General features: G+C 36.6%; 1 protein-coding gene across 1 annotated transcript in view; it reads right to left on the bottom strand.

The window, feature by feature from the left end:
• The window catches only part of LOC139747586 (uncharacterized), a 333,338-nt gene that overhangs the window by 235,651 nt on the left and 73,560 nt on the right, over positions 1-24,127 (bottom strand). The window contains exons 18-31 of the mRNA XM_071660031.1: positions 23,772-23,846; positions 22,998-23,140; positions 22,637-22,811; positions 21,471-21,641; positions 20,239-20,364; positions 19,904-19,987; positions 18,516-18,646; positions 16,413-16,521; positions 9,563-15,985; positions 9,247-9,309; positions 4,494-4,653; positions 3,521-4,317; positions 1,828-2,098; positions 791-968 (exon numbers count right to left, since the gene is read on the bottom strand). Of these exons, the coding sequence (XP_071516132.1) occupies positions 791-968; positions 1,828-2,098; positions 3,521-4,317; positions 4,494-4,653; positions 9,247-9,309; positions 9,563-15,985; positions 16,413-16,521; positions 18,516-18,646; positions 19,904-19,987; positions 20,239-20,364; positions 21,471-21,641; positions 22,637-22,811; positions 22,998-23,140; positions 23,772-23,846 (8,906 nt within the window). The remainder of the gene's footprint in view (positions 1-790; positions 969-1,827; positions 2,099-3,520; positions 4,318-4,493; positions 4,654-9,246; positions 9,310-9,562; positions 15,986-16,412; positions 16,522-18,515; positions 18,647-19,903; positions 19,988-20,238; positions 20,365-21,470; positions 21,642-22,636; positions 22,812-22,997; positions 23,141-23,771; positions 23,847-24,127) is intronic.

Below are 24,127 nucleotides of genomic sequence, written 5' to 3'. Positions count from 1 at the left end.
GAAGCAGAAATTTGGTTGAATTTATCTCCGGTGGATACATAATTTCAATGATTTTCTATCAATCTATCTGTTAAGAAACAATTGTACATTACCAGACTCTGCCAGCTTGATGTTACATGGTGAGAGAGGTCACCCTTTATGAGGTTACATCAACATCATTTGGTAAAACAGGGTAGTCTCTTCAAAGAAATTATTATTTCAGAGGAGTCCATCCTTTCCCTACTAGAGTGTAGTGCAGCCTTGGGTAACATGGACCCTTTCAGAAAGTGGTCTGGGGTGATTACAATACAAATAAATAAGAAACAGCAATAAGACTTCCATAAACTCCTAAAAATCTTGGAAACTCAAGGTAAATCCATGTCACTGACCATGATACAACTATCCTATAACTTCATACTGACCATAAGGCATCATCCACTTTGCCACTCTGAATATGCAAATACTAATAAGTGTCAATAAAAGACTGGAACTTTATCCAATTGCAGCAATAACTTGGAAAAGGACAGGTGTACCTATGCTGACAACATCACCTCTAGCTGATTTACTTACTAGGTTAACAATCTTTATAGGGATGCCAAGGAGTTATAGAATTTCTCATATTCTATGAAACACTGAACTGAATATATTACTGAAATAAATGAACATTACCAGCAATTTCTGTCAGAACTTGCAGACAAAACGTAGAGTATTTAATAATATAAAATACTGTACAGTATGCTTGTAAAATACTTTAGGTCACTTTATTAATTTCTAAAAATGTGAGCAATGAATCCAATAATTTTGGCCTTACTTCATGTTGTTGATCTCCCTTTCCTTTGTTTCCTTGGCTCGGACTGGCAGTTTCTCCAGTAACTGATGGGCATGTGAACTAATGTGGGCAATCATATTTCGCCCATCACACTTTGCATCCTCAAGCTCTGCCACGTGGTCTAGTCGCTGTTGCAACACTGTTTTATTGCCAGAGTAGTCTATAACAACAAGAAAATATTCTTATGATGATGATGGCACATCCAATGCAATTGTAATACACTCCAGCATCAAAAAAATCATGTGCAAAATCATTCCAAATTTGTCAACATTAATTATCCAAGTTTGGATTATAGGTGACTTCTTTTAGTAAAAATCTTTATAGAATATTGTATTCCACTTAAAATCTCCTACAAAGAAGATATTCACTCAAAACTGTACTAAAACAGTGTTGACAAAAGTAAAAGCATGGGTAAGAACTCTCCTCTGACAGATTGCACTAAGATGTCAAAATGTCAAATTTTCAAATGAAAATCAAAATTCATCAACTTGCACATTTATATGTACTTACTAGAACACTCAATGACTGCAACAGCTATTCTAAAAGACAAGTCAAAGTCCAGTAATAAAGCAGTGCAAGGAAAGCAAACAATAATATTCTTTTTTTACTGGACTGAAATGAAGCTTTCAACATTTACTGTACATCAGGCAATAAAGTGAACTTATAATAAAAATCCTACAAGCTTTGAACTATGCATCATCCAAGGCAGGGACATAATTTCTACGTGATTTATACCTTACTGCAAATATCCTATCAAGAGACTGGTGTACACATACCCCATGTGAAGTCTTGTTCTAAGGGCACTAAAATTGTTTTGAAAGCCATTGGTTATTCTTGTTTCATATATGGCTGGCAACAATAAATAAACATGGAAAAGACTATACACCAATATCTTAGGTACTACGCATGTAACTTTGGTAATGATCAGGATAACAACATAGAAGTGGGGATAATGCAATTATGTGTTAACTTTAAATCCCTCTGCTCTGCTTTTCATATCTACTATGTAAAATTCTTACCTGTATATGAGTGCAGCTTTTCCCACATGTCCTTCTGCCACTCAGCATGAGTAGTACAAAGATCCTGGTGAGAGCTGAGATTATCTGTCATCCACTCCAAGTCCTCTATGTTCTTTCTTGTTTTAGCAGCAAGTGCCTCATGCCGGGACTCTACTTCTTTGATTGCCTCCATCACATCTTTATTACTGGGTGATGCTTGAAGTAGATAGCCTGCACGCTCTTTTACAGTGTCCAACATACGCTTGTGTGACATTATATCTTGTAATGATGTCTATTTTGAGAGAAAACATTAATTTATTCACACAATTTTTCACAAATCATAAGCCTACTACTAAAAAGTTCTAAATATTCAAAGTATTTGCATGATCTTTTCATAAAATTTCTTATACATGACCAATGATGAATACAGGTTTCCCTTGCCTACCTCATGTTTTTTTGTCTGTGAGTCACTGGTTTGTGATCAACATTTTAGGGACAAAATTTGCATTCTAAAATGCTGACCTTAAATTTGCAAATTGCATTCCACACTGATTTTGATTTTCACATTAAAAGTAAAAGGTCAATATCCTAACTTTGATACTGCTTCATAAACACTGCTGCATTCTTTGGTAAAATCTTACTGGATGACTGAACAGCATATAGTTTAAGAAATATACCTTGTGGCAAACCATCATGAGAGGGGTCACATTTCACACAATTTTCAAAATGTAAAAAAATTTTTGGTGAATTGTATCCAGCTTTTCTCACATGTCCTTCTGCCACTCAGCACGAGTAGAACAAAGATGAAAATGTTCATGTAAGCTTTTACTGGTGACACACTACCACGACTACAGATAATGGTATGCATGACACAGAACCACTGGATTTGTGAAGGCAGAAATGGTATTCAAAGGAGAAATCTGCTAAAAATAAAATTATCTTACTCATTTCACATCAAATGAATTCAACATTCTCACTTGAACCTAAAAAGAAAAAAATTATATTCTATACATTAAAGAATTCTGTTTTTTTGCAATGATAGAAGCAAAAAAATCAACTGTGAAATGAGACGGTTAATAACATATAGAATTAATGATATCCTTATTATCTTTTTCAGTTGTAACTATATGAACTTGCATTTTTGTGAACAATCTGTACTTCTCATGGTCAAGCAATTTTGTCACTGTGCAAGAATGGGCACTCCATATCCATATAAGGCAGGTGGTAATGAAGATATCAAAAAGAAAGAGCTCAGTGTGATGTAATTAACTGAAACACTATATATTTTAGATAACTTGAAAGTGGAGCAAGAACTTTATCGGTTTGCGAGCAGTATGACGTTAATGATTTGACCATACAATACATGTATAAAGTGAGGATAAAATATATTCTTTTAAGTGTACAAGAATCATATGTAGCAGTACAGAGCAAGAATTTCCAACCAGTGGCATTGGTAGTAAGCTTAATCCTGCAAGGGCGAGTTTGAAAATCTTAATAAAGCATTCAGCCTGCATAGCATTAAGCTGGAGAAAAGCTGCCTCTAGTGAAGAGATTCATTTTCCAATCTCCTTCCCTCAACTCCTATTCCTCATTAAATTAGGACTTGCTGCTTGAAATTTCACTATCCACAAGGTCCACAAGGTTTCCACAAGATGTAAGCCTTGCAAATAGAAAGGGAAACCTGTACATCAGATCTAAGACATATGAGACTAACCTTGAGCTTTAGTAGCCTGGACCTTAGTTCTTGTAGTGACAACCAGTTTGATGGATCAACAACAATGGTTTTCTCCATGTTGTCCAACCAATTGCGTGCAGCTTGGGTGCTGTCTGCAAATGAAGACCACTGCAAGGTCTGAGCTTCCTGTTTCCGCTGTTGCTCCACAATTGAAGCCTCTAATTTTTCCCAGCATTCACGCATTGCTCTCAAGTCCTGACGGAGTTTCTCACGGCCTACTGTGGCTGTGTCTGGGTAGAGTCTCTCACCAATAGTAGTGATGGATCCCAAGCGATGAGTGGCCTGCTCTCGCTCACTCAGAAGATACTGTAACAGGCTCTCCTTTCCTTCAGGAGTTTGTTCATTCAGAAGATCATTAAGGGATTGCTCCATTGCATCCAGCCATTTGTTATTCTCTTCAAACTTCTCTTCATATGTTTCATGATCTGCAAGAACTCCTCGCCACTTTGTGACAGCCTCTTTTGTGAGGACATGGAGGCTTTGGTAGCGGTTACTTAACTGGGTGATGAGTGGCTTGAGACGATCTACGCTTGATATCCGCACAAGAGCATGACCTTGGTCAACAAATACATCAATCTCTCGCTCATAACGCACAACCTCTTCCCGCTTCTGAGAAAGAACCTCAATGCGGGCCCGTTTCTCCTGCAGGGTGGCACATAACTGTTGGTCCCTAAAGAAAGATTCTAATTCCCTGCACCATGCTGAATGACATTCGAGGTCTTCTTCAAACTGGCTCCATTGCTGTAGAGTTCCATTTAGGTTGTCACGCACATCACCTAAATTAAAACCATATGAAAATCAGATGATGTTCATCATACAAATAAGTGTCCCATCATAAACCCATAGACAATGGGCCATAAAGAAAATGAACACCAAAAGAATATGAAGCTTAAGACCACTAATCAATCAGACAAAAACAGATAAGCAAAAAATTTCTCTAAAAAATGCTTACCCACGGTAGCAAGATGCAAGTTCCATGCATCCTCCATAGATGTAATTGTTGCTCTAAGTGCCTTCCCACCACGCTCAGAAGTGCTTAATGCAACCTTTTCTCCTAAGGTTCGTAATTCCAACAGTTTTTTGTCACCAAGGCCATGCACAGTTTCTAGATCCTGAGGGATGGGGATGAATGTTGGATGTATTAGTATATCATGACTCCAGTTCTGAAGTAATCTTTATTCACTCTCATCAAAATGTTGTACACATACCAACATTAATATTCTGAATTTTTGAAATTGAAATGATAACAAAAAGTCTATATTTTTTCAATGCAGAATGGTGTCAAAATAAATATTTCAGTTATCAGAAACTACTTTATGCAAGTAGCACTGAGATTTTGAAAATAAATTCCAATCTCATTAGTCATTCTAATTATTTGATCATTCCATTGTAGGAAGAATAAGTTTTCTTTAAATCATTTCTAATCCATCTACTAAACTATCTAAACATCTATGAAATATTTTTCATTTCCTTAGTCCAAAAGCATAGTACAATAGTGCATTAACAAATGAGGTGAGATCATAAATACAAACACTATGCAAGAAATGCCATAAGAGTTCTAAACACTTCTCATCCCACAGCAGCTAATACAAATTCCTGCATTCTTGAGTAACCAAAGAAGTCCCCATAAATATTCCATAATTTTCTCTACAATTATCAATAAGAGACAGAACATGCAAAGGACAAAAAAAATTCTGAAAAAAATCCTGATTCTACACAGGTATTTTGATTCTAATCAATTCATGAAAAAATCATATAAATAATACAATTAAAATGTTGAAATCCATCTAAAGTATTGTGAACAGGAATTAACTTCATTTACATACCTGGGTAGCAAAGCCCATTGTTCATAAATGGAGAAAATCCTCTAAACCTACTTTATCTAACACCCTTTCCAACCTTTGACTCTATGAGAGACTATTGTATAACATTTGACGTTGAAGGCTGAAGCTGCTTAGCTTACAAAATTACTATTAAAAGCAAAAATTATCAAAGCTTATATAACATCTGTGCTGTACAAAAACAAAAACTTTTATTTCATGAGATTTCCCTTCATGCAATATGTTGTTGCAATAGTGCATGTGGAGCATATTTTTCAACCAAAGCTATATGCAGGACAATCATTCTCATAAGTATTCCATATGAATAAAGAGAGATTAATCATGAACATCTCAATTCACATGGGGAAATGAGTTAAGGGAGTATAATTTCTTAGGAATGTTCAGGATAACATTCTGTACCATGAAATTAATAGATACATTAGAGTCAGCGGGGCAGATAAACCATCAGTACTGGATCTCATTTATATGCAAAACAGACTGGAAACAGATAACTTTGTCTGTCGTAACCTACTCAGGATATGAAATTGTAAAGTAATTAAATATGAGCATGTGGTAAATGACAATATAATAAAAGGGAAAAAGGATATCTAAATGCAAGAGGAGGAAACTTAATAAACTTAGTAACCCCTTTAAGAACATCACTGCAACATGTAATTCCACAGTCATAGCACAGATCAACGTTACAAGAGGTTCTTATAAGTCTACAATGAAGGTATCAGTTTACAGCTATTAATGATGGAAAACAGGAGGGTTCACAGGAAAAAAACAGAGTTCAACAAGAGAAGTAAAAAAAAAAAACAAGAAAAGTAGTATAACGTGACAAATATTTAGATGGGAAGGCAGCAAAAAAGTTTCAATAAAGGTATAAGAAAGCAAGGAATGAACAAAGTAGACAGGAATGAAAGATGGGAATTCTGAGAACAATAGGTATTATGGAAAAAGCATGAAAATCTGATGGTTCCATACCTTTATCTGGAGCAAATTAGTAGTTAATGAATGTATAATTTGACTCAAAGATGCAGACATCAAAGGATCATTAAAACAGAGAACATAAGTGAGGAGGTGACAGCTGAGATCTTAAGTGTATATAGAGCTGAAAACAAACAGCCCTCAAATGGGACAGGGAGACACTATGAAAAGGATTGTGATCATAAATGAGATAACAGCAAATTCATGAAAGATCCAGAATTAAATAAGATACATGAGCAAAGTGGTACTATGTATCTATCTATATCTCTGATGCCCATTCCCTCCAAGAACTTCCTCAAGGGGATGGCCATGGCAGTCTCCATGACTGGTGAAAATATTCACCAGAGTACAGGAGTGGGCATGAAAAATTGTAGCTGAACACAGAAGCTATTGTAATGAGAGATGTCAGCCATACACTTCCAACAACACAAGAAAGAAGAAAAAGGCGAGATAGGAATCCATCATCTACACACCTAAGTGAATTTTACAATGCTAACATTCAACAGGTCTTTGAAAAAGTGAGGAACAAAGCAAATTAAGGACACATTATAACACTAAGATGAGAGAACACTACAAAAATTCATGGAAACACTTTGATGGCAAGAAAGTAGTAGACAAACGTACAAAGTTTTACGAAAAGAAAGGTCTACAGACTGAGGCCAAAGAAAGTAAAAGTTCTCCTCAACACACAAAGATACAAAATATTGGTTTGGTAGTCAAAACATTCATACATATGCAACACAAATCAAACTCAGCACTATAACAGTGGTCAAGTAAGTGGCTACAAAGTTTGGTAAAAATGTATAAATGACTATTACCAATCACCAAGGGAAAAACTAAAACTTAACTTTATTTAGAGGAACCAGATCAGAGGAATGGCACCATGAAAATAGTCTTGAAATATGTGAGCCCATTATCCAATAAAATAAACTGAAATGTGGAGTAGTAGAATGGATAAATCATTTCACTTTGAGATGATTTGGGCAAGTGGGAAGACTGCAAGACAGAAAGTTTACAAGGAGAGTGTATGATGGTGCAATCATAGGGGTTGGTGTGGAGGGTAACAATGTAAAGACAAGGATTAGGAAGCCATGCAAAAACAGGGATAAGTGTAGACTCTTTTACTGAGACCACTCCCTTGATAGGCATTCCTAGAGAAATGGGTTTCAGAGATATACATAGATAGAATATACTGGCTAGACCATCAGAGAAGTAAATTTTCTTTTGAAAGAGAGTGAATCAGTCTTTAAGATTATGTATCAGGAAAAATTCATGAGAATTCTCAAAACTAAGACCCAAATTAAGATATGCTATGCTCATATGTTTGTTCTCCTTATCTGATGCCAAAATGGAACATGAATGGCAATAAGGTTAAAGATATACAAATAAGATAAAGAATAACATTAGGTCTACCTAATAAAAAGGAAAGAAGAAGAGATATGAGAAGTATCTTTAAACATATAAATGGTTTTAATGAAACTGTCAGTGCTGTATGCACTTTTTCAAAAGAGGTAAACAACACTCAACTACAAGATACATTAATGAAATACTGTAAACAACACAGTGCTGTGCTTAATATTCAAAAAAGTAAATACAAATAGGTAAATACGTATACATATACACACACACATACATAGTACACATATATAAGGACAAGACAGGGCAACATGAATTTGAAGCTTTCTCCCTTTAGCTCACAAACAATAATCACACACACACAGAGGTAGCAGGCAGCAGGCAACCACTGAACGGGGAGATACTACCACTTGGGTATTTGGAGGGGGTTAGTGATGGTGGTGTTGTATGCCAGTACTATTGTGGCTGTTAAGCTCCCCTCCCTGGCCCAAGTTGTTAACCTTTCTATTTCATATAAACATGGGCTGCTAGCATTCAGTCCACAAACGCACACTCCACCTTATGCATGACATGCGACAACATGTACCTCACATGATTTTATTCTCAACTAAATTTTCCCAAATGAATACTGAGTACTAGCCCTGCTTAAAGGCATCATCTTACAGGCAAAGAAAGTTTATGAGATGGGGTCCCATTGTGGAACTCTATCCTCATGCTGTAATAATAGGTAATTACACACAACATACACATACACAAACACACACTTGACTTATAGACAAGGTGGAATTCAGTGGGGTACTCATCATATGGGATAAATCAAAGGAAGAAAGGGAAAAGAGCAAAGAAAACAGTCAGAAGACCAAAAATTGGAGATGTCAAACAAGGCAAGGGGGTGAACCAGCCCTGTAAGTACTGAAGAGAGGATGAAGCAGCCCTGTCAGTACTGCATAAAGGGCAAGAGTGTTAGAGATGGTTATGTAATACTGAAAAGAATATGCTTAAATGTTAATGGATCAATAGTTAATGTTACAGAGTTATAATTCAAGGATCATAGGGGCCATGGAAACAAGGCATACTAAAGAGACAAGATCTCACCCATTTTGCTCAGATGGGTACATTACAGTAAGGAGGGAAACTAAATACAGGTAATTACAAATACAGCCTTTCTCTAAAAAAAGTAGTTAGAATCAGAAAACTTAGACTGAAACTTGTACACATTTCTTCCAACCACCAAATTCAATTTCAAATTACCACTAAACACAAAGTCTTTAATAAAGTCTTGTATCCCTAAGCATGCAAAGTCATAACCAATACTGATAAATATACAGATATGTACTTTAGCTTGTTTATAATCCATTTTAATGTACTCATGCATCTTTTTTTTATTTAACTCCTAGGAACTGAATAATATATATATATATATATATATATATATATATATATATATATATATATATATATATATATATATATATACATACTAAAGACAGTTGAAGTATTAATAAGGGACATTTCATGCAATCCCGACACCCTTGTTACCTTGGCAACGATAAGTGTCACTGGAACAAGTTGTGAACAGGTGTTTAGTTCAGTTTCTACCCTCTGGAAGAAAGAGTTACATTGCAAGCTATGTATAATTACATCATTGAGAATACTAATGGAACATAAGCTAATGTTATGCTGATTAACAAAACTGTTAAACTATTCCATGATATTATTTGCATGCAACAGCCAAAATGTTTTAAATTAAGAATTTCTAATGAATTAGGTCCTATAATTTAGTCATGTGAAATTCTGTAAAGTTTGAGTATAGTATAGTTATCTATAATAATCTACAAAAATGTGCACTCTTTACCTTCAAATTGTCTAGTTTCTTCATGATATCAGATTTTTCGCCTGAAACATCTGCACAGAGGTGTAGCTGATCCCGCTGCAGATTAAGCCAGTCTCCAAAGCTTTTGCATAGTGTGTTGAACTGGGCATGATCTTGCACACATAAATCTAACTTGTCCAATAGATCCCTACTCTTTAGTACAATGTTGTGAAAAAGTGTTTGTATGGACTGGATATAAACATTCAGTGTCTTGTCCTGAGTCTGGTTGACAAGTGTCTGAGCCTTCTCACAAACCATTTCTACTAAACTCTGGTGAGCCTGAATCTCTTGATGAACTAAGCGATGGTTCTGTAACTGAGCAGTCTTCTCTTGCAAAGAATTCTTAAGTTCAGTGTGTTGCTGCATAGCTAGCTCTACATCACGCAGCCAACGAGTGAGCTGCTCCTGTGCCCCAGAGAAGTCTGAAAACTGTTGGAGGCATTGGTCAAGAGTCAAACCAGCATTGGTCACTGAATCACACCAGGTTTCCCAATGTTCTCGTAAGTCACGCAGACTTTGACGAATATTTTCTCGACCATCTGGTGCTGTATGAGCATATAACCGCTCACCAAGTTCAAGAACAGCATCTACTTTGTTGGCTTGGCTTGACTTCAATTCAATTAATTGCTCAACCTTGTTTCGCCGCATCTGTAGAATCTTCATGTCACCTACTACCTCAGCATGCTCTCTTAAATCATGGTCTACTGCTTCAACCCACTCAGTACACTCTTGATATTTTTCTAAAAATGAGCGGTGTTCACGAATGAACTGTTCATACCGACTCATCATTTCCTTCAACACATTCTTCAAAGCTTGGTAACGAGAGGACAACTGAGAAATCTGAACAGCATGTTTGCCTTCACTGTCCATGCTCTGAGCCTGAGAGAGAGCTTCACTGATCTCTGGTGCCTTGTCAATAATTTCTTCTTCAAGTTGACGAAGACGGTCCAAATGATTCTCCTTAGCTTCTAAGTTACTCTTAAGAGACTGGTCTTTAACCTTTATTTCAGTAGCTTTAAGCCAGTCTTTTAATGACTGCACAACTTGTTCACACTCATTGTACTGTGACATAACACCCTGCACTTTTCTTTTTCCTTCAGCAATTTCTGACCGTAGCACCCGCCAGCTTCTTTGCTGAGCTTCTAAATCTGCTTTCACTGCTGCATGTCCAGATAAGTCAGTGTTTTTAAGGGTCAGCTCTAAACTTTCTTTACATATTTCCAAAAGAGCAATGCCTTCTTCTTCACTCATCTCCAGTGTTTCAAGAATGCTCATTTTCATCTGGACATCACTGCTTTCAGGTGACACATCTGCACACAGTGCAAGTTCAGCCTTTTGGGATGTTAACCAATCCCGGAACTTTTCTGTGCTGTGTAGGTATGTCTCATGCTGTTGAATAAATTCCTCACAACATGCAATTCTTTGCTGAGTTTGCAAAACCAGCTCTTGGTACTGACTAATCATGTCGTCGACAGTTTTTGAGGTTTCATCATCAGTTAAAAACTCAATTTTTTCCTTAAGACCATGGATCATACTTTCATGTGAATTAATATCTTGATAAACAGATTTATAATGTTGTAGCTGAGCCTTTTTGTCTGGTAAAGATGGCTTTAAGTCAAACTCCGTTCCAGCTCGACGCACAATTTCCTCCAACCACTTTGAAGCTTGGCTGAAGTTATCATCAAAGGATGACCACTGCATTATCATACCCTCTACATGTTTATAGAGTTGATTAACTTTGTCAAGGTGAGCTTCCCAAGTGTCCCGAAGAGTACGAAGGTCTGAACGTATCTTGTCTCGTCCCTCAGGTGTAATAGCTGAGAACAAGGCTTCTCCATGTTCAACCACAGCATTTAAGAGCTGCTGACCATTTTTCTTTTCCTCCACAAAAGACTTAAGGTTATGTAATTTAGACTGATATGCTAGTGTTGGTTTTCCTCCACTTCGTGTCATCTGCTCAAAGTTTTGAAGCTTTTCTTCAGCATCTTTAAGCCAGTCTTCCATTTTGATGATTGTTTCACTGTACAATTTTTGGTCTTTACTTAGCTGGTTAAGTTTGTTAAGGAATGTGTTGCAGAAATGGATAAGAGCTTGAACTCTAGTTTTTATCTGATTTGCATACTCTCCTGCCCTAGATTCAGGACTAACTTCCATGAGCTCTTCTGTTTTTTCCATGAGCTCACACACCTCATCATCATGACTGTTAACTTCATCCAAGAGACTTTCTGCCTCCTCAATCTTTTCTTGCACCATGGTCATATCAATCTGGTTTGTAGTGTCTGCACGGACACGAGCTTCAACTTCACGTAACCAAGAGCTAAGGTTTTCTGTCATTAATTCATACTGTTGCCACAAAGCCAGGCAGTTAGATAGTGAAGCTTCACACATATCAAGGCTGTTACTTAAATCTCCAAGTTCTGATATGGCTGTTTCACATTCCTCTTGAATATTCTCACGTTCTTCAGCATTTACTATTTGTTCATATAATTCTTGGCAATTTTCAAGATCTTGTTTCTTTGAAAGACCCAATTTAAGGCTTGCCTTGACATCTGAAAGAGCAGATATTTTGGCCTCAACACCATATCTGTCACTACCTAGTTCAGCATGACACCAGGCAATCTTTTCTTGGTGAACAGTTACAAATCTCTGCACATCTGAAAGTCGATCATGATAGTGCTTCTCAATGACATAATAGAGACTCTTACATGCCTTAGCTGTTTGGGTTATTATTCCCTCATACTTTTTCTGAAGAGCAGTGTATTCCTTGATCAGTTTACTGGATTCAAAGCCCTTGAAACTTGCCTTCAGCTCCTCAATCTGAGTTTTCACTTCTTTGATCTTTTCACTATATTGCTGAATTTCAGACTCAATTTTTCTGGCAATTTCCAGGCGTGCAAGAATTTTCTTGTCATCTCCAGTAATGTCTTCATACTTCATTAGTCTGTCACGAACCTGTGTTAGTGATTCACTGATATCTCTGATATCCTCATACACACTCAACTCCTGTTCTTTCATATCATCAAGGTAGATACCTAGCTTGGAAGCAGCCGATTCTGTTTGTTCAAATTCAGCTGTAAGAGTGCTAATAATTTCTTCAATCCTACCAATAGAAGTTCCACCATTCAATGATTCCAGCTGCTTGGCACGACTCTGAAGGCTACGGAAGAGGCTTTCGTAATTTGAGAGCTCATTCTTGTATTTTTCTAACTTTTCTACTGCTGCTTCCATCTCATGCACCACTTGAGTCTCATCTAAAGCTTCACAAGTATCACTAAGCCATGAAAGAATTTCATCACGCCCATGCAAAATTTGCTTCCAGAGTACAAGTTGACCCTCAAGGTTTTGTGAACGTTGATTAAGAAGGTCAATCACACTTTGCCACTTATTTTGAGTTTCCTGTGACTGTTGACGGACAGAACTGGAATCAAATCCTTTCTCACTATCTAACTGTTGACTTAAATGCTGTGATTTTGAAATGAAATTCTCAAGCTGAGGCCTCGTTTTGCGCAATGTATCCGTTGTCTTTTTGCAAAGATTCATTAAGGTCTGCACAGTACTGGCTTCTGCAGGTTTACTATCAAGTGTTTCAACATTACGTTCAGCCTCTGCCATTGCAGATTGCAAGTATTCACGTCCATCTGTACATTGTTTCCAAAGTGATGTGATGCTAGTAAATTTAGTCTGCATTTCATATAACATATTTTGAGCACGATCCCAGCTTCCATCTGCAGCTGTTAATGCATTCTGAACAGATACCAACTGAGTTGAATCACTGGACATCAAATCATGTCCTAAGTCATGTAATTTGTCCTTCATTTTAAGCTGTGACTGCATTTCATGAAGAGCACTTTCAACTGCTTCCAACAAATTTTGAACTCCTAGATATGTGCTTTGTGTCAGTTCTTGATCAGTAACCCTTTTTGTAATACCATCCAAGAATTCACAAAGCTGGTTTTTCACTCGGTGGAATGCTTCCCACTGGCTGTTAACTTGCTGCAGCTGATCCTGTCGACTGTCAAGATGACTATCCAACAGGTCCATCTTCTTCTTAAATTCCAAAACTTTTGTTTCAATGTCTATTACAGATCCAGTATCTGGGTCTCTGATAGTTGTAGAACTCTTTCTACACAGGTCCATGATGTATGAGGCTTCATCATCCCATGAGCGACATTGTTCTTGAAGATTCACTAATTCCTTTCTCATCTGTGATAAGTCACTAAGGTTTGGTTTGGCGTCAAGCTGCTGATTAATTCCTTTCAGAGCATCGTCAGTGTTACCTTGCCACTCACAAAAGTCCCGCCATTTTAGAACAGCGGGTTTTTTAGACATTACCACTTCCCCATAGCTTTCAAAGCGGGCTTCTGCATCATCAAACTGAGTAAACAAGTCATCACGATCCCGCCCAGTGCAACGGTCACCTATGTCACGGCATTCCTCAGCCAGAGATGTCACTTCATGTTGTTTCTCATCATGCTCTTGCTGTAAGCGGTGAATTAGATCTGGACAACCATCCAATTCATCTACATCAATATCCTCAAGCTCATCTATATTATTACTGAAGTCATTCAACCATGTTTCAAGCTTTTCAACTTTAACAATAAATTCTTGACGGGCAACCATAATATCTGATAACTCATTTTTCAGTTTAAGCATTTCATCACTTAACTTTGTAATCAGGTTTTTAAGATCTAAAACAGAAGTCTTAACCAAATTACTCCCTTCTGTACCCATCCCAGCAGATATACGATCACCCATAGCAGTGAGGTTTATGAGGTCTGTCTGCTTTTCGCTTACTTCCTTTAACATATCTTTTAGACTACTGACCCGATCCTCCAGACGCAGTACAGTTGGGGCATACTCAGTCACCTTCTCTAAGCGTTCTTCCATTTGATGCACCCATGAAGACACAGCATCACATTTATAATTGAAATCTTCCCATTCAACAAGAAGACTTTCTGACCTTTCATTCCACTGCAGAGCAACATCATGGACAATAGTCCACCGAGAATGAAGAGCATCAATTTCATCCACGACTGAACACATACGAGCTACCTGGGCACTCTTAGATGATACTGAACGCAGCTTTTCTAGGCAGTCATCACATTCCTTTTCAAATTCCTTGGCTAATTCTGAGGATTGAATAGCCTCCTGCAAAGAATTTGATTTGGTCATACCTACAGCAACCTTTGTTTCTGCTCCTTCTAACCATGGTTTTATTTCTTGAATTCCTTTCTGATATTCTATCCAGTGCTTCAGATCATTCTGAACAGTCTCAGCATGTTTTTCAGTGTGTCTGTTGAGTGTAGCTATGTCCATTTTTAACTCACTTAGTTCAGCACTGAACTGCAAAGCATCATTGGATGGTTCTCCTTCTAAAAGCTCCTCAGCTTCCTCTTCTAAAGTTCTCACTACAGCCATCTTTTCACTGATCTTGGCCTTGAGCTCACCTGTTTGTGAATCTCGATCTTCAGGAGCCATTTCAAGAGTGACCAGACGCTCTAATACATTCTGAGCATTTGACAACCAAGATTTTAATTCCTGTAAGGTTCCAGTGAAGTGTACCCACTTAACATTTAACTGTTCCAAGAACTCAATCTTTTCTGAGACAGTATCAATAACCATTTGCATGCGCTGTTCAATTTCAATGACTTCCTTTTCAAGTAATGGTTTTCTCTCTGGGTTGGCAAGTTTAGCAAGATTATTTGAGTGGCTGTGCAATTTACGAAGCATCTGATCAGTTGTTTCATTGAGTTGCTCATTCATTTCCTGCTTGTTACTCAATTCATTTGCCACTTGCTGAGGATTATTGTGGCTAATTATACTTGAGAGTTCTAATTCAGCCTGAGCTATCAATTTTAGAATTTCATTCTTCTGGTCAGAGTAATCAGACCAAACTTTCTGAGTATTCTTGAGTTTGTTATACTTATCAACTGAACCATTGTAGGCTTCATTCCACTTGGCCTCCAGCGTCTGTAACATCGCATTGACAAATAGCGGTGCATTCTGGTCCCTTGAGAGGTCTTTACCTCGCTGAATTGTTGTAAAGATGTTGTCCCTTTGGTTCTCCAGTTGCTGGACAATGCCTTCCTGTTCTTGAATGAGCTGTGTAACTGACTCAAGGTTCTCTGGCTGACTATCTTTTTCACTCTGCTTTTTAATATTTTCTAGTGTGGCAACCACATTTTCAATATCTTCACGGTAGTGATAACATTTGGTGTAAGTTTCAGTACGGCTAAGTGCTGACTCAATAGTCGGAACAAGAGCCTTGTACCGAGCTATAAGGGACTCCAGTTTCTGTTGTTCATACTGGCCATCCTCCTCTGGGATGTGAGTGATTAAGGAATCAAGCATCTGAACCAGCCACTTCATAGACTCCCGACGAGTTTCCATATCACCACACATAGCCTTTGAAGATACAAGAAAACACGAGGCATTAGTAACTCAAATCTATACAACATAAAAATTCAAAGAAAGTATGGATAACAATATGGCAAAAAAAGCAGCACTGATGTTCATAAATTCTTGATTACTTCAAAAACTAGTGGAACTGGTAATGTTTTGAAGACCTAGAAAGTGTAAACAGAAGTATCAGCACAATGAATTGGAAACCAAGACAATAGCTGGTTACCATACTTGAGTAAGTAAATATCAGCATACATTGACTTCTAACTGCTTCATATGTTCTGATTCAGCCCACTGACAGCAAGAACCGAGTACTTTTGATGATATATTATCTTTTTCTACCACACTAAAATTTGTTTGTGAAAAAAAAAATTCTGGCATTCCATATTTATGCTTGTCTTACAAACAATTACAATTTCTATTTGCTTACCACAAATTTGTCCTTATGCTTTTCATAATCTTCAGCCCTGGATGTCTCTCTGTTTACTTCCTTCAGGCAGTCATTAACACCATCCATCCATCCAACTGTTTCTTCAACTCTGTCAAGTAATTCATGGTATGGTTTATTGAAACTTCTTCCTCCCTCTGGATATACTCATCAACAAGATTACTAAAAGGTCTAAATAACATAAGACATAACAAAAATTAACTTTATTCTTTGTTTTCTTTCTCATGGGAATCTATGATATCAGCAACTTGACTAAAGCTCAAAGCAAGGCAGGCAAGCTTATGGTGGTCCATCAATTCCTCACTGGTCAGAAAATGACTTGATAACTGCTAAACAATAGGATCAAATTCCAACAATTTCAAGTTTGGGACAGTTTCCACCAACTGCAGTCATGGCATTCACTCTTCAGCACTGTTTTTATCATTTTTTGGTTAATCAATATGTCAGGAGAAGCACTGGCAAAAGAAATAAACAGGAAGAATGACTTCAATTACAGTAAACAGACAGGAGTTCCTAAATCTTAAAGTTCAATTTTTTTGAAGATACTACCTTCATAACAAATGTAATGGTATCCTTGCAACATGAAGTATATGTATAATGCTCAAATAAAAGAAAGTAATAACTAATCACATATGACAAGATTTGTGAGCAAATATATCGTCTCCCTCTGTATGATTACTTACCTTCATGTTTACTATAGGAAGACACCTAAAGCATTCTCACAACATTCCTGATAAACTTAAATTCACTTAACCCCCACCAAGTCCATCCTCATTTCACTCTTGGCAAATGCATCTTTACTTCAACCTCAATGAACACATCTTCACTACATTCTAGACACTCCTCACCTTTGACCTGAACCTTATATGTTAGTTTAAAGGCCATCTTGATTACATCCTTAATCAAACATGGGCCCTTACAAATGCATCTTCACTTTAACCTTGACAAGTGCATCTTCACTTTACCCTTGACAATTACAACTTCACTACAGCCTTGACACCACTAATCTTTGACCTGGCCCTGGAAAGACATGTAGGAAGAGACTGAGGAGGGATCAAGAAAGAATTGCTCCTTGGAGAACTCAATGAACACAAAGGCCATAAACAAACCAAGCACCCTTAGAACATTTACTAATACTAGATCTGGACAAGAAAAGAATCCCTTGGTATCTTCCACAAACAATTCACTCTGTGAAAAGCAAATCAAACAAAGCTGCAAAACACACAAAACAAAGCACGCAGAGCAATCACTGGGTGCCAAGCAACCATACACATTCAACCCCTGTTCAATGGAACATAAATAATTTCAATAAGATATCACCTTAATATACTCAGCACTCTAGTTTTAGCAACAGTACTAGACTATCTCCATCAAAACCACTCCATAACCAACCATTAACCCCTCAATACAGATTAAAAGCTTACCTGTGCTTCATACTTCAACAACATATACCTGCAGATTCCCCCACCCCAACCCTTCCAAACAGACAAAGTCACAAAATATATATAAACAGTGACATTACCTACCAAGCACTAAATGATTGCTATTTCAACCCTGTCTTGAACTTCACTCAACCTTAAGTACAGCCAGCTGAAAGTATACTCCCTAGCCACAAATGAGTTACACCTTCTTCATCTATGATCTGGATATCAACCATCTCCCCAGCATTACAAACACTAATTTCACATATCAAAAATTCTTTTATGCCTAAGGTGCAACTTTCACACTGAATGCTCACTCCTCAAGTGTTCTATGCTTATCCCACATGGGACATGCACATAACATCATCACACTTCTTGAACTGTGGCCCTGCCCAGTGGAAATGGCTGTCACTGGCTTCCTGAGCACTATGAAAACCTCACAAAAGAGGAAACTGGGGTGAGAATGAAAAGGTATATAGCATAATACACTTCTATTTCAGTAAGAGCTAAAAAGTAAATGGCATAAAAAGATAGCAAATATTTTTGTTGTACGCATCTCATTTAGTGCAAAAGAAATGCATTATCTGTACATCAACACATTTTGAATTACATTTAGGATGAATGCAAAACATCTGTTACAGAGACTGAATTCTGCACATCTTACTTGGTCTCATATTCTCTCCATCGTTCAGGAATTTGGTCCAATTGTGAGGCCATAGTGCCAATACGTGTCTGTAACTCTAACCACTGTGCAGTACATCGCTGGCAGTCTTCAATTAACCCTTTATCATTCTTCTGTAAATTCAAAGTTAAGTCAATAGAGGCACAATCATTACTTCAATATCTAAACTACAGCTATAAGAATCTTTTCAATACTGGTTAAAGTAAATACAAAAACATTTATGACTAGTCAATACTTTGGGGCATTAATGGTTTTATCATGTATTATATATACAACATTTTTCAAAAATCTTGCCACACGTCTGCCTAAAAGTAACTATACACACCCCTGACCTGTGAGAAGAACTATATATGCAGTAAGTGTGCATGGTCTTGGAATTATCTTGAACGCTTGAAGAACAAATTTTTTCTATTTAAATCTAGGTATGCATTAAAGCTCACAGTCTTTATTACCCAGGCAGCCAACAGGCTAAGTCAAACTAGTCAAATGAACAATCCATCTGTGTCAGCAAAAAGTACACCCAAGAATGAGTGCGCTATCCCTGACAAGACCATGTACCAGGCTTAATTGTGGTAAATCTTTATGTACAAGTGCATCTTATACAGTATATGCCAGTATCAACAGAATATCACATATTCAATCAAAAATTGGACATGAGTCAACTGGCATATACAAAATAACAAAAAAATATCGATGATGATTTTTCCAGTTTATAAAACGCAGAAACATTAGTTTTCAGCAACTGAAAGGGATCCTCACAAATGTAATCATACCAACTTCTTATGAAAACGGCAAATCTACCTATCTATCTGTTCATGACAATTTCCATATATTATGCAGTATGACAACAAGAAGGCAAAGCACATATCATAACGTCATGATTATATAACTTACCTAAATCAATGCAAAATACGTACAGTATAGATAATTGCTGCATAGGTGACATATAACTCTGCCAGCTGATGTCTATTTACTCTGCATATCTCAAATATTCAATCACATCTTCCTTATATCATGTGGTATAATATAAGCATTTCCAATGCACATCATGATGTCATGGTATACATAATTTGCCAAATTATAATAAAAACAATTTCATAGAGAGACTACAGTTTAGTTTTTGGCCATTTGAAGTGGCTAAGGCCAATCAAGTAAATTTAGTTGGAACATAATTCTTACCATTAATTGTTACTTTCAAGTGAACTTATTCAATAATTCTTTGAATCAAAGGGACTAATCTGGAAGATTAACTATTGAATTAACTACTAGGGGTTGAATGTAATGTAAACACAAACACACCTACATAACTACACAGCAACTGAGAACACTGTGATGCTTCACTGCAAAATGCTTGGTAAAATAAAACTTACCTTATGCCCATAATCACGACTTGTTACATCCATATTGTCTAAAATTTCCTCAATGCGTGAAATCAACTCCTCAGCAAAGAACTCCTGAAGATTAAAACACAAAACGTAAATCATTCTATCTATCACAGAAGCAATTACTGAAAGGAATGCTTTACTGTATAAAACAAATTGTGTGGTCAAAACCTTGAAAAACTACATGTATTTATATCAGTCCTAAATGAAATTTGCTCATGATATAACATAATGATGTACACTGAGTGACACAGATCACTGCCTATTCGTAATAAGAACCATGTGTGTTTCTTACTTTGCACTCATATACAAAAAATACTCACCTCATGCTTTCTTCTAATGGCTTCAACATTCTCATTTTTATTGTATGCATTTTGTTCACCCGCTAATTCCTTATCTATATCTCGTACATACATCTGGAATGTATTTTCATCAAGGCGGAACTCCAACTGAAAGAAATATATGAACAGAGTTTGAGATATCAAAAAATAATCTACCTATAATATATATAATATGATATACATTGTAGTATATTCTATATGCATATGCATACGTATATTTATTCTTTTCATAAATGATTGCCTTTTCCTGCAGAGCTAAATAGTGGTAGGAATAGATGAACAGCCTTATTCACTTACATTCACTCTCTGATTGTCAGGTATAATGCACTGAAAGTAGAGCCCCTTTGTCCATTGCCAATCTGCTCAAACTTTCTATGGATTCCCCTGATCACTTCATATGCCTGGTTAAGCCCAATGACAATACACAACCCTCTACATACCAAGGTGCTCCAATTTGCTCTATCCCAGGCACATCTCACATCATCATGCTTTTTCAAAGCGTCTCTCATCATTCAATCTTGTCTTCAGTTCCTCCTTCCTCTCATTCCTTCTAATTACAACACACATGTTGTGACCTTTAGGTCAGACAACTCCTAACTCATCTTTCCCATATACCCAAACCATTTCAACCTATCCTCCTCAGCTCTCTCATACTTACTTTTCTTATCACAACACCTCTCTCGCACCTTGGTGTGTATTCGATCAATCCTCATCACTCCAAGTGATGTCTTATTTCCAAGACTTCCATCCACTTCCATAATTTTTCATCTATGAACCTTGCCTTGCATCTCTACAGCACCAGCGGAACTACTTTACCATCAAACGTACCCAAAAAGACAGACCTCTCCTTCCAAGTTTTCCTCTCTACACCCATGACCTTCGCCCCCTCATCCAACCAATGGCTTACTTTCACTCCTATGGCTCTGTACTCTCCCAAGTTTCTGAAACTCCATTTCCTCCAGGTTTTCTCCAGTGATGCTCAAACTCCAATCAGCCTGTCTCACTATATCATGTACAGCATAAGGAAAGTCACAAGCTGACCAGGAGATTCCTGCTTTCCAAATTTTAGGTGATCCTCTAAAAACCAGGTTACCTTACAAGAAATGTTTGACATGTTTGCTACTGAAATTAAAGTGAAGCTAATAAAATAATTTCACCCTGAAAAATTCATCATAAACTCTTTACAAAAGGTTTCATGATCAGAAAGTTATTACCTTAAGCAGGTGAAGTGGAGCATGACACATGACATCATCCCAACGCTTCTGTATACTTTTAATGGCCACACTAATGGCATCCTGTTCAGACTCAGCTACATAATTCTTTAAGTCCTGACCAGTTGCAATCACCTTCAAGAGGAGGTGCTCAGGAGCATTGATGAAGAAATCCTAAATTCAGGAAACCAAAATCAATGTTTATACACATGTACATGACTACAATTCAGATAAATAAGACTTTCACATCTGTACTTAAATATTTGAACTACACATACATAATGCATTAAAAAAATCAGCTGTAGGGACACCTATAAGCTCAATATGGAACACTTAAAAGATCAATTAATGTGTAAATACTTTTGCACATCACTCACATACACATTTCAACTGATAATGAACAGCAATTCACGGCAGCTGATGTCAGTTTGCATATCAAATTCAAATATGACTATGATGAACAACACCATAATTTATTTGTACTCTTTATTATTGTTATTCTTGTGGGAAATAACAAACTTGTGAAAAAAGAAAGTTTATGAAAATCTTTACATAAATGCAAAATGACAAGTGAAGAGAGAAGTAATTAATTGCCTGTGCTATAAATTCTACTTCAAACAGTAAACAAGGGATGACCGACTTTCTAACCCAATTATTTTTTTTTTGCTAAAAATGATCTTAGTGAATTTAACATCAGATGACTAAAGAGCACGGACAAAGATATCTAATTCACTGAATACACCATGCTTTATATGTTGCTGCTAAAGAACCTATAGCCCACAATATTCTCCAAGAGTTTCCAGAGAAAAAAAAAAGCTTTAAGTACAAGGCAGGACATAGCAAACATACTGTGAATGCTAGAACTCATGCAACATGGTGATACCCTATCCATAGCCTTAGAGATCATAAAAGTATGCTTTCTGCTTACAAAACAATTGTCACCAAGCTTCTGTTTACTTTTGATAATGGATATTCTTTATTGAGAAATGATCTGTAAAATGCACATAAATTCCATTTAAATAATATACTACTTCCAGAGCACAGAGAAATAAATGCTATTCACTGCACCTTTTATGTAAATGTTCACAGTTTCTCTTACTGTGGCAACATCAAAAGACTACAAAAATCTGATACCAGAGATTTTAATGTACCTTTTCCCATTAGCCTACCTTGTGGGTCTCTAAGTAGCTCTTAGTTGTAATGGCTTTCTCTTGGAATAATTTTTCTGCATTTGTTATCCACTCTGTGACCTCTGATTCACACTCCTTAAAGCTTTGCCAACAGCGTATGCTCTCACTCATGCGAGTCTCCCATGTCACAGATGCAGCAGTCACCTTGGAGAATCTAATAAAAAAATAGAATAAATTTTAAACTTATACAAAATTTTGTATGCAAGTATCCTTATGTATTCCACTGACTCATTCTAATGCAACAATAATGAGGTAGATGTACCACAGGAACAGTTATCTATTTGATGAGTTACAATAAATGTCGAATTTCAATTTCTATATAAACCTCAATTTGATTTACCTGTTATTAAGCTCATTTATCCTTTCTTGGAGATCCTGGACATTAAGATTTTCACCTCCATTTGTTGTCCGAAGGAGACTTTGATACACTCGATTTTTAGTGTCAAGCATTGACTTGTAGTACAGTTGGCGGGAAAAGAAGGCCTGTTAAATAAATAGCTGATAAAATCCATCACAATACTGGATATCCCACATTGCCCTGCTCTTACATGATAAAGCTATGATTAGGTATATGCAAACTTTCTATCCAGTTTAGGTCATATAAAAGATAACAAAAGTGATTGGACTCTCATTACAATGATAAGTATCAATATAATCAAGAATGACATTCTAATTTATTGGCTTACGAAAAGGGTCATAATTATTCCTGACACACAGCTTGAAGCTATATGTAATCATGAAGATGACTGATGTGAAATCTAAATATCTTATATGATATCTTGTTCTATTACCATTTTGATAAAGAAACTATTTAGACTCTTGGTAATTGTATACAGCTAATTCAAGCAATGAAATGTCATGTGATTAGCAACTTGTGTAATGAAAAAGTTTGTTGTATGTAGTGACTACTATGACTAGCAAATTGCAATAAGAATCTACATCTCTGGACAGAATAATTTATCCTCAAGTGTATTTTGATTCAAAAACTTAAGTATCAAAGCAAGACAGAATATAAGTTGTGTTTGCTAACAACATAAGTAAAACTCACCGGATGATGTTTAACAGTAAGATGCATATCAATCCTATGATTTGTTTGAATATGTAAAAAACCTACCCTATGTTTCTCTAGCTGGCTTCTTGTTGTCTCATTGGGGCCGATGAAGGAAAAGGGTGTCTCAGCATCTCCATTCTATTTGAGGCAACAAAGATACTTATTATTTCATTATCACTGCTTATCATCTGCTGTTTACCTACAAACCTCTAGATTCCATTACCAAAGATGGGGATGAAGGGTGTAAAAAAAGATAGCATTCCCAAACAGGGTTCAAAAACTAAAACAATTCATCCAAAAATCAAACATTACCTCCAGAGACTGAAGTATACACAAAAATAAAAATATGGTTTTATATACAAAAGCTGAAACATCACTCTTTGGTACAAGGGAAAACACTGACTAGACATTCAAAGATT

This window comes from Panulirus ornatus, chromosome 5, assembly GCF_036320965.1.
Source record: "Panulirus ornatus isolate Po-2019 chromosome 5, ASM3632096v1, whole genome shotgun sequence".
NCBI classification, from domain to species: domain Eukaryota; kingdom Metazoa; phylum Arthropoda; class Malacostraca; order Decapoda; family Palinuridae; genus Panulirus; species Panulirus ornatus.
This window is presented reverse-complemented; position numbering and strand designations above follow the sequence as displayed.